Genomic DNA, 11,456 nt, shown 5'->3' on the forward strand with positions numbered 1-11,456 from the left:
AGTATTCAGTATATGGGGCAGACTAGATGGGCCAAATGGTTCTTATCTGCCGACACATTCTATTTTCTATGGTGGAGCGTTATGGTGTGTGCCGCCCCCTCGTGGAGCGTTATGGTGTGTGTGCCGCCCCCCGGTGGAGCGTTATGGTGTGTGCCGCCCCCCGGTGGAGCGTTATGGTGTGTGCCGCCCCCCGGTGGAGTGTTATGGTGTGTGCCGCCCCCCGGTGGAGCGTTATGGTGTGTGCCGCCCCCCGGTGGAGCGTTATGGTGTGTGCCGCCCCCCGGTGGAGCGTTATGGTGTGTGCCGCCCCCCGGTGGAGCGTTATGGTGTGTGCCGCCCCCCGGTGGAGCGTTATGGTGTGTGCCGCCCCCCGGTGGAGCGTTATGGTGTGTGCCGCCCCCCGGTGGAGCGTTATGGTGTGTGCCGCCCCCCGGTGGAGCGTTATGGTGTGTGCCGCCCCCCCGGTGGAGCGTTATGGTGTGTGCCGCCCCCCCGGTGGAGCGTTATGGTGTGTGCCGCCCCCCCGGTGGAGCGTTATGGTGTGTGCCGCCCCCCCGGTGGAGCGTTATGGTGTGTGCCGCCCCCCCGGTGGAGCGTTATGGTGTGTGCCGCCCCCCCGGTGGAGCGTTATGGTGTGTGCCGCCCCCCCGGTGGAGCGTTATGGTGTGTGCCGCCCCCCGGTGGAGCGTTATGGTGTGTGCCGCCCCCCGGTGGAGCGTTATGGTGTGTGCCGCCCCCTGGTGGAGCGTTATGATGTGTGCCGCCCCCCTGTGGAGCGTTATGGTGTGTGCCGCCCCCCGGTGGAGCGTTCGTTTCTCTGCCGCCCCCCGGTGGAGCGTTATGGTGTGTGCCGCCCCCCTGTGGAGCGTTATGGTGTGTGTGCCGCCCCCCCGGTGGAGCGGTATGGTGTGTGTGCCGCCCCCTGGTGGAGTGTAATTCAGCTACAGGAGCCCCGAGGGGTGAACAGAAAGCACTTCCTGGTTCTGTGGCGTCACATGGTTTATCACCGTCTGCAAGACCTCTTCCAGCAGTCAGTGAATAGACGTTTACCTGTCTTCCAGAGTGGAGATTCCTACGAAGCTGCGGGTCGAGCGCTGGGCCTTTAACTTCAGCGAGCTGATCCGCGATCCTAAAGGACGGCAAAGCTTCCAGCAATTCCTGAAGAAAGAGTTCAGCGGTAAATCTAAAGGGGAACTCTACCCATAGCCGATGCCTTCTTAAAGGGCCGGCGCTTGGGCAGCCTCTCCCCTGAGGGCCTGGGATCACGGTGTCTTCTGTCTCTTTGAAGGGGAGAACATGAGTTTCTGGGAGGCTTGTGAGGACCTGAAATACGGCGATCAGTCCAAGGTGAAGGACAAGGCGGAGGAGATCTACAAGTGAGTGCGGTCGGGGTGGAGGGTCCGTCCTGTGCTCACACAGCTGAGGGGGCGTTACAGTGTATCAGTACAGGTTAAATTCCCCACTTACGGAAATCCTTTTCCTCTCCAGGTTGTTCCTCGCTCCTGGCGCCAGACGCTGGATCAATATAGACGGTAAAACGATGGAGATCACGGTGAAGGGGCTGAAGCACCCGCACCGCTACGTGCTGGACGCCGCCCAGACGCACATCTACATGCTGATGAAAAAGGTCTGGTGTTGCTGCGCGTGGTGTCGCGGCCCCGCCCACTGCGCAGCCTCTGCCATGTCCTTCTTTCTCCCAGTAGGATTCGTACGCCAGGTACCTGAAGTCTCCCATCTACAAGGAGATGCTGAACAAGGCCGTCGTCCCGCAGGAGACCAAGAAAAGGCAAGTACAGCCATGGCGGCGGATAGCGGGGACTTGTAATAACGGGGCCCCCAGGACTCGGGTCTCCCCACTAAATCCGTACATCTCCGCGGATGCTCTAGACATGGCGCATCGGGGAGGTGCACCCGGGAGCCCCCCATATCACATTACTGGTGATATTCACTGGACCTGTAGCTATATCAGACCTATCTTTATTTATGACTAGAATGCCAGAAGTGCAGTGAAGACTGACACACAGGGAGAGAGGTGCGGGGGAGTATTGGGTCCCTTCTCGGCACATTTCAAAAGCGGAAAGAAGAGGTTAAAGCTGGCGTGTCCCTGCCGCCACATCTGCTCGCCTCTCGTGAAGCTCTAATTGTCTGCACATGGCGGCGGCTGGGAGACTCCTTCATGTCTCCTCCGTGGTCCCCAGAGACCTTCCCACTGATCCAACTGTGTACACCATTCACTGACAGCAAGCAGGGATGTTGAGGCGTTGGTTCTGTATAAGTGATGTCTGTCTGTCTTCTCCCGGCAGTAATTTCCCGTTCATGCGGCGACATCGGAGGTCGAGTCCCAGCCCGGTGATCCTGCGCCAGCTGGAGGAGGAGGCCAAGGCGAGAGAAGCCGCCAACACTGTGGATATCACACAGGTCATGAGCAAGCTAGACCGCCGAAATCAGCCCAAGCAGGAGCCCGCTAAACCAAACTAGGCCGGGGCCCCGAAGGTGCAGGGCCCCAGCACGGGGCGTAGAGGCCAGAGTTATAGAATCAGCTGTAGGCGACCAGGAGATTCTAGCGCAGTTCCCTCTGTGGCCACTAGATGTCCCCACTGCTCTATGTAGCTGGGTTCTCATGGTCAGTTGGAGATGAGGATGGTGGTAGTAGTAATTATAGGGTCCGCTGGACCTACACTCCGTAAGGAGGGGTGAAGCAGAGTAGAGGTGTCGTTCCTATGGGTAAGCAAATAACATCCCCTCGCCCGGAGCAGGTTACCTACGCGCTATACGTGTGCGGTGGAGCTACAGGCTCTGAGAGACATCGGAGAAAGTCGCAGGAAGGCGTCACGAAAAGTTCTGCAGCTAATGGACTTTGTGTATCATTTGTTCACCATTTTTAAGATCTCTGCTTACTGTCAGTGACTGGGAACATTCATTGTTTTCATCCAAAGCCTGAATCCCTGCTATGGTGTTCTCACAGTTGAGGGTTTGTCACAGTGTACCCTGAGTGTAAAGAAGAATGTTCCCATTCACTGACGGCGAGCAGAGATCTTGGCAGTGGTGGGGGATTGGAGTCTGGCAGATACCGGGGATTGATGCGTAGACCTCCTGTATGTTTTACCCCCTTCACCGGTCACGTCCTGCCATTTCACACTCAATAAACGTTACACCACCGCTCTGGCATCCATTTCATCCTCCTGTTTCTGCCTCATGCTCCAAGAGAATCCTAGGAAATTTCCTACATTGAGACTATAACTCTCAGCATGTTCTGTCGCATGGAAGTGTAGATTTATAACACTATGCAAAGTCTTGTTTGTGCGGCTGCAGTGCCTCTTCTCAGCCACTAGGTGGTAGTATTACCAAGCTGATCTGCCACCTGCAGGCTGAGATTAGGTACTGCAGTTAGCTCCTAGTTGCTCTGGGGACAGTCTGCAGTAGTAAAGGCCCCTGAAGTTTCCTGGTGCTCTCCTGGGGCCCAATTGTTGTGTGCCGTCATGTACCTGCATGATGTGTCCTGGCGCTCTCTTGGGGACCGATGCGTGCCGTCATGTACCCGCATGATGTGTCCTGACGCTCTCTTGGGGGTCCAATTGTTGCGTGCCGTCATGTGCCTGCATGATGTGTCCTAGTGTTCTCCTGGGGCCCGATGCGTGCCGTCATGTACCTGCATGATGTGTCCTGGCGCTCTCCTGGGGCCCGCTGCGTGCCGTCGTGTACCTGCATGATGTGTCCTGGCGTTCTCCTGGGGCCCGATGCGTGCCGTCCTGTATCTCCATGATGTGTCCTGGCGTTCTATTGGGGCCCGATGCGTGCCGTCATGTACCTGCATGATGTGTCCTGGCGCTCTCTTGGGGGTCCAATTGTTGCGTGCCGTCATGTACCTGCATGATGTGTCCTGGGGCCCGATGCGTGCCGTCATATACCTGCATGATGTGTCCTGGCGTTCTATTGGGGCCCGATGTGTGCTGTCATGTACCTCCATGATGTGTCCTGGCGCTCTCCTGGGGCCCGATGCGTGCCGTCATGTACCTGCATGATGTGTCCTGGCGCTCTCCTGGGGCCCGATGCGTGCCGTCATGTACCTGCATGATGTGTCCTGGCGCTCTCCTGGGGCCGATGCGTGCCGTCATGTACCTGCATGATGTGTCCTGGCGCTCTCCTGGGGCCCGATGCGTGCCGTCATGTACCTGCATGATGTGTCCTGGCGCTCTCCTGGGGCCCGATGCGTGCCGTCATGTACCTGCATGATGTGTCCTGGCGCTCTCCTGGGGCCGATGCGTGCCGTCATGTACCTGCATGATGTGTCCTGGCGCTCTCCTGGGGCCCGATGCGTGCCGTCATGTACCTGCATGATGTGTCCTGGCGCTCTCCTGGGGCCCGATGCGTGCCGTCATGTACCTGCATGATGTGTCCTGGCGCTCTCCTGGGGCCCGATGCGTGCCGTCATGTACCTGCATGATGTGTCCTGGCGCTCTCCTGGGGCCCGATGCGTGCCGTCATGTACCTGCATGATGTGTCCTGGCGCTCTCCTGGGGCCCGATGTGTGCCGTCATGTACCTCCATGATGTGTCCTGGGGCCCGATGCGTGCCGTCATGTACCTCCATGATGTGTCCTGGCGCTCTCCTGGGGCCCGATGCGTGCCGTCATGTACCTCCATGATGTGTCCTGGGGCCCGATGCGTGCCGTCATGTACCTGCATGATGTGTCCTGGGGCCCGATGCGTGCCGTCATGTACCTCCATGATGTGTCCTGGCGCTCGATGCGTGCCGTCATGTACCTCCATGATGTGTCCTGGGGCCCGATGCGTGCCGTCATGTACCTCCAGGATGTGTCCTGGGGCCCGATGCGTGCCGTCATGTACCTCCAGGATGTGTCCTGGCGCTCTCCTGGGGCCCGATGCGTGCCGTCATGTACCTGCGTGATGTGTCCTGGCGCTCTCCTGGGGCCCGATGCGATGTTGTGGTCCCGCTCATAACCTCCCTCTGGTCTCTCCCACAGCTGTGCCATTACACCGCTCCAATACCTCACCTGACGGTCTACACCGGTACCTGTGCCCCCCCCTCCCCGGCGAGTCCTTTCCTGCCCTGCCAGCCCAGACTGGAGCTCTGCACGCCGTCGCCCGGACACGTCACTTTACCAAACTGTGCCGCCTGCCCTTCTCCTATTAGCGTGGCGATAGAGAGCACGCCGGGCGTGGAGAGAAAGTGGGAGCCCAGCGAGGCCCACCAGTCCGACAACCAGTACCCCTCCTCCACCGACAACACAGAGGTGTCTTTCGGATCGGAGTCTGGCGGGAACCACCTGTCCGTCCCGCTGGAGATCAAGACGGCTCCGAAATCCAAGGTGACCCTGTCCTTCAGCAAGCTGCTGAAACGAGGGTGCTCCAACTCGCCTGTTTTTGCCACCCTCTCACCCAAGTGCCCGGCGGTGAATCACGGCAAAGTGCAGCCGCTGAACGAGCTGGAGCAGCAACTCCAACAGACGAAGAAGGTGACCAAGTAAGTGGGGTCATTGTAACTAAGCTCCTCCTCCATCCGTCATGGCTGCCGCCTCCGTCTGTGTCATAGCGCCTCGTTTCTCCTGTGTGTGCTCACGTGATTACCACCTCGTGTCTTGTCCCCCCGGGGGCTCCGTTCGGGGATGAGGCTGCAGCGTTCCCCCGGTGTCCGGCAGTGGGATGAGGCTGCAGCGTTCCCCCGGTGTCCGGCAGTGGGATGAGGCTGCAGCGTTCCCCCGGTGTCCGGCAGTGGGATGAGGCTGCAGCGTTCCCCCGGTGTCCGGCAGTGGGATGAGGCTGCAGCGTTCCCCCGGTGTCCGGCAGTGGGATGAGGCTGCAGCGTCCCCCCGGTGTCCGGCAGTGGGATGAGGCTGCAGCGTCGCGTCCCCCCGGTGTCCGGCAGTGGGATGAGGCTGCAGCGTCGCGTCCCCCCGGTGTCCGGCAGTGGGATGAGGCTGCAGCGCCCCCCGGTGTCCGGCAGTGGGATGAGGCTGCAGCGTCGCGTCCCCCCGGTGTCCGGCAGTGGGATGAGGCTGCAGTGCCCCCTGGTGCTCAGTTTGGGGATGAGACTGCAACGTCCCCCCGGGGGCCAACACTGGGTTGAATGTTCCTTCTCGCCACATATCATCATGTTCTGTGTGTTTCGCTTCATCAGCGTCCCCCCATCGGAGAGACGCCCGCGGTCTGCATGGAGCATACGTGTTGGCGGCCGCCCCTTATGTGTTCTGATGCTTCCCACTCCTGCACGTTAACTATTCAGCTCCCAATTTCATCACTGCATGAATCCATCGCAGGACGCAAGGGTAAAACCCGAGGTGTGTGAGTGTCAGGGAGATGACATTCCTGGGAAAAGTCAGGAAAATCCACCCAGAAAATAGGCCAGACATTACTAGTGGCTTCTTCATAGGGATTAGCATTCCCACATAGAAGAATAGGCCAGACATTACTAGTGGCTTCTTTATAGGGATTAGTATTCCCACATAGAATAGGCTAGACATTACTAGTGGCTTCTTTATAGGGATTTGTATTCCCACATCGAAGAATAGGCCAGACATTACTAGTGGCTTCTTCATAGGGATTAGCATTGCCACATAGAATAGGCCAGACATTACTAGTGGCTTCTTTATAGGGATTAGTATTCCCACATAGAAGAACAGGCCAGACATTACGAGTGGCTTCTTTATAGGGATAAGCGCTGCATCATAGACGACTCGGCCAGACATTACTGGTGGCTTTATAGGAATTGGCATTCTGCCAGACATTACTAGTGGCTTCTTCATAGGGATTAGCATTGCCACATAGAATAGGCCAGACATTACTAGTGGCTTCTTTATAGGGATTAGTATTCCCACATAGAAGAACAGGCCAGACATTACTAGTGGTGTCTTTATAGGGATAAGCGCTGCATCATAGACGACTCGGCCAGACATTACTGGTGGCTTTATAGGAATTGGCATTCCCACATCGAATAGGTCAGACATTATAAGTGGCTTCGTTATAGGGATCAAGCCCTTGCACATGGAATAGTCCAGATATTACTAGTCGGTTCTCCATAGGGATCGGCGATGGCACATAGAATAGGCCAGACATTGAGTGGCGCTCCCACATAGAATAAACCAGGCATTACTAGTGCCTTCTTCATAGGGATTAGTATTCCCACATAGAAGAATAGGCCAGACATTACTAGTGGCTTCTTCATAGGGATTAGCATTCGCACATAGAATAGGCCAGGCATTACTAGTGCCTTCTTCATAGGGATTAGTATTCCCACATAGAAGAATAGGCCAGACATTTCTAGTGGCTTCTTCATAGGGATTAGCATTGCCACATAGAATAGGCCAGACATTACTAGTGGCTTCTAGTGGGCTCGGCGCTCCCAGATAGAAGAATTATGGGAAATCCTGGTCTGAATGCTCTGGGAGGGGCTGTGCATGCATCTCTGGGGCCCCCAGGACCATTTCCTTCGCCGCCTGATTTAACCCTTTCCCCGATTGCAGCTTCTTCCAGATTAAGGTGGACATCCCCGCGGAGTGCCGGATCTACCCCATGGACTCTGAGGAGGAGGAGGGCCCGCTGGCCTGTAAGGACTCCATCCAGGAGGTGATCTGCCCCTGGGAGAACATCCTGGAAGAGGGGAAGGCCGGATAAGCGGCGCCCGGAGCCGCCCGGATAACCAAGTGCATTAGGATCCGCAGCGATCGCCTCCACCATTAACCAGTTCACTGCCGGCGGGGGGCGGAGCTCCTCTGTCACTGAAGCACAGCAGTATTAGCCAAAAACCCCTGCCCTCCACCCCGGCCGCTGCTTCGGGGGTGACTAGGGTCCAGCATGGTGTAGCCCGTCAGTCCTCCTCTATTCAGTGTCACTTGTGCCGCATCGGGGGACGGGCATTGCCTCCGTGTGATATCGGGGGCGGGCACCCCAGTATCTGCAGATCCCACCTCATCATCTACCTCCAATGTATGGCTACCCAGGGGCCCCCAGCGCCAGGGGCCACGGTAAAGCTGAGGAGCAACCTCATGTGCTGTACGCCAGTCACTGCCAGAGCTGCATGTACAATTCTGCAGTTACATCATGTCTCATACTCCAGTCACTGCCAGAGCTGCATGTACAATTCTGCAGTTACATCATGTCTCATACTCCAGTCACTGCCAGAGCTGCACGTACAATTCTGCAGTTACATCATGTCTCATACGCCAGTCACTGCCAGAGCTGCATGTACAATTCTGCAGTTACATCATGTCTCATACTCCAGTCACTGCCAGAGCTGCATGTACAATTCTGCAGTTACATCATGTCTCATACGCCAGTCACTGCCAGAGCTGCATGTACAATTCTGCAGTTACATCATGTCTCATACGCCAGTCACTGCCAGAGCTGCATGTACAATTCTGCAGTTACATCATGTCTCATACTCCAGTCACTGCCAGAGCTGCATGTACAATTCTGCAGTTACATCATGTCTCATACTCCAGTCACTGCCAGAGCTGCATGTACAATTCTGCAGTTACATCATGTCTCATACTCCAGTCACTGCCAGAGCTGCATGTACAATTCTGCAGTTACATCATGTCTCATACGCCAGTCACTGCCAGAGCTGCATGTACAATTCTGCAGTTACATCATGTCTCATACGCCAGTCACTGCCAGAGCTGCATGTACAATTCTGCAGTTACATCATGTCTCATACTCCAGTCACTGCCAGAGCTGCATGTACAATTCTGCAGTTACATCATGTCTCATACGCCAGTCACTGCCAGAGCTGCATGTACAATTCTGCAGTTAGCTCATGCTCCAGTTCCATCCAGAGCTGGTGGCGGTATTATGCACTGTTGTATCTCTAGTGCAGCACAGTGCAATGCATTATGGGAGTTCTGTCACAATGTAGCGGTGGTTCCTGGGTGTCAGGGATCAGCACTCCAGCTGTAGCTAAACTACAACTCCCAACAGGAGCACTTACTCAGCTGTATAGATGTGAAAGGAGGATTCTGGGAGTTGTAGTTTAAGAACAGTCGGAGGTTGCTGATCCCTCCGGTATATGGAGAATAGAAGGTGATGTAAGACTGACTGCAGCTCTGGATGTGACCGGAGTAGGAGACATCGAACAGCAGCTCTGGATGTGATTGCAGTGATTTGTCACCAAATTATGAAGATTCTCCCCCATATGTTGACAAAACCGTCCCTGTGCAGGGGTGCGGTATAGATGTGGGGTGCAGGGGTGCGGTATAGAGGTGAGGTGCAGGGGTGCGGTATAGAAGTGAGATGCAGGGGTGTGGTATAGAGGTGAGGAGAGGTGATGTGCAGGGGTGCGGTATAGAGGTGGGGTGAGGTTCAGGGGTGCGGTATAAAAGTGAGGTGCAGGGTTGCGCTATAGAGGTGGGGTGAGGTTCAGGGGTGCGGTATAGAGATGAGGTGCAGGGGGTGTGGTATAGATGTGAGGTTCAGGGGTGCGGTATAGAGATGAGGTGCAGGGGGTGTGGTATAGAGGTGAGGTGCAGCGGTGCGGTATAGAGGTGAGGTGCAGCGGTGCGGTATAGAGGTGGGGTGCCTGGGTGCGCTATAGAGGTGAGGTGCAGGGGTGCGCTATAGAGGTGAGGTGCAGGGGTGCGCTATAGAGGTGAGGTGCAGGGGGTGTGGTATAGAGGTGAGGTGCAGGAGTGCGGTATAGAGGTGAGGTGCAGCGGTGCGGTATAGAGGTGGGGTGCCTGGGTGCGCTATAGAGGTGAGGTGCAGGGGTGCGCTATAGAGGTGAGGTGCAGGGGTGCGCTATAGAGGTGAGGTGCAGGGGGTGTGGTATAGAGGTGAGGTGCAGCGGTGCGGTATAGAGGTGGGGTGAGGTTCAGGGGTGCGGTATAGAGGTGGGGTGAGGTTCAGGGGTGCGGTATAGAGGTGAGGTGCAGGGGTGCGGTATAGAGGTGGGGTGAGGTTCAGGGGTGCAGTATAGAGGTGGGGTGAGGTTCAGGGGTGCGGTATAGAGGTGAGGTTCAGGGGTGTGGTATAGAGGTGAGGTGCAGCGGTGCGGTATAGGGGAGAGGTGAGGTTCAGGGGTACGGTATAGAGGTGGGGTGCAGTATAGAGGTAGGGAGCCTGGGTGCTCTATAGAGGTGGGGTGCAGTGTTGCGCTATAGAGGTGGGGTGCAGGGGTGCGGTATAGAGGTGGGGTGCCTGGGTGCGCTATAGAGGTGGGGTGCAGTGTTGTGCTATAGAGATGGGGTAAAGGGGTGCAGTATAGAGGTGGGGTGCAGCGGTGCAGTATAGAGGTGGGGTGCAGTATAGAGGTGGGGTGCAGCGGTGCAGTATAGAGGTGGGGTGCAGTATAGAGGTGGGGTGCAGGGGTGCAGTATAGAGGTGGGGTGCAGTATAGAGGTGGGGTGCAGCGGTGCGGTATAGAGGTGGGGTGCAGTATAGAGGTGGGGTGCAGTATAGAGGTGGGGTGCAGGGGTGCGCTATAGAGGTGGGGTGCAGCGGTGCGGTATAGAGGTGGGGTGCGCTATAGAGGTGGGGTGCAGCAGTGCGGTATAGAGGTGGGGTGCAGGGGTGCGCTATAGAGGTGGGGTGCAGCGGTGCGGTATAGAGGTGGGGTGCAGGGGGTGTGGTATAGAGATGAGGTGCAGGGGTGCGGTATAGAGATGAGGTGCAGGGGGTGTGGTATAGAGGTGGGGTGCAGCGGTGCGGTATAGAGATGAGGTGCAGGGGGTGTGGTATAGAGATGAGGTGCAGGGGTGCGGTATAGATGTGAGGTTCAGGGGTGCGGTATAGAGGTGAGGTGCAGCGGTGCGCTATAGAGGTGGGGTGCAGCAGTGCGGTATAGAGGTGGGGTGCGCTATAGAGGTGGGGTGCAGCGGTGCGGTATAGAGGTGAGGTGCAGGGGTGCGGTATAGAGGTGAGGTGCAGGGGTGCGGTATAGAGGTGGGGTGCAGGGGTGCGGTATAGAGGTGGGGTGCAGGGGTGGGGTGCAGGGGTGCAGTGTTGTGCTATAGAGATGGGGTAAAGGGGTGCGCTATAGAGGTGGGGTGCAGGGGTGTGGTATAGAGATGAGGTGCAGGGGTGCGCTATAGAGGTGGGGTGCAGGGGTGTGGTATAGAGATGAGGTGCAGGGGTGCGGTATAGAGGAGAGGTGAGGTTTAGGGGTGCGGTATAGAGGAGAGGTGCGGTATAGAGCAGGGGTGCGGTATAGAGATGAGGTGCAGGGGTGCGGTATAGAGGAGAAGTGCGGTATAGAGGAGAGGTGGGGTGCGGTATAGAGGAGAGGTGAGGTTCAGGGGGGCGGTATAGAGCAGGAGTGCGGTATAGAGGAAAAGTGCGGTATAGAGCAGGGGTGCGGTATAGAGGTGAGGTGCAGGAGTGCGGTATAGAGGAAAAGTGCGGTATAGAGCAGGGGTGCGGTATAGAGGTGAGGTGCAGGGGTGCGGTATAGAGGAGAAGTGCGGTATAGAGGAGAGGTGAGGAGCAGGGGTGCGGTATAGAGGTGGG

At 57.0% G+C, this 11,456-nt stretch overlaps 1 protein-coding gene across 1 annotated transcript in view; it reads left to right on the forward strand.

The window, feature by feature from the left end:
* The window catches only part of RGS9 (regulator of G protein signaling 9), a 21,041-nt gene extending 11,858 nt beyond the window's left edge, over positions 1–9,183 (forward strand). Inside the window, exons 13-19 of the mRNA XM_044274024.1 lie at positions 1,062–1,177; positions 1,289–1,376; positions 1,489–1,627; positions 1,704–1,786; positions 2,304–2,418; positions 4,985–5,484; positions 7,481–9,183. Coding sequence (XP_044129959.1) covers positions 1,062–1,177; positions 1,289–1,376; positions 1,489–1,627; positions 1,704–1,786; positions 2,304–2,418; positions 4,985–5,484; positions 7,481–7,631 — 1,192 coding nt within the window. The 3' untranslated portion in view covers positions 7,632–9,183. The remainder of the gene's footprint in view (positions 1–1,061; positions 1,178–1,288; positions 1,377–1,488; positions 1,628–1,703; positions 1,787–2,303; positions 2,419–4,984; positions 5,485–7,480) is intronic.
* The last annotated feature ends 2,273 nt before the right edge of the window (positions 9,184–11,456 follow it).

Source organism: Bufo gargarizans, unplaced genomic scaffold (genome assembly GCF_014858855.1).
Source record: "Bufo gargarizans isolate SCDJY-AF-19 unplaced genomic scaffold, ASM1485885v1 original_scaffold_1395_pilon, whole genome shotgun sequence".
Classification (NCBI taxonomy): Eukaryota; Metazoa; Chordata; class Amphibia; order Anura; family Bufonidae; genus Bufo; species Bufo gargarizans.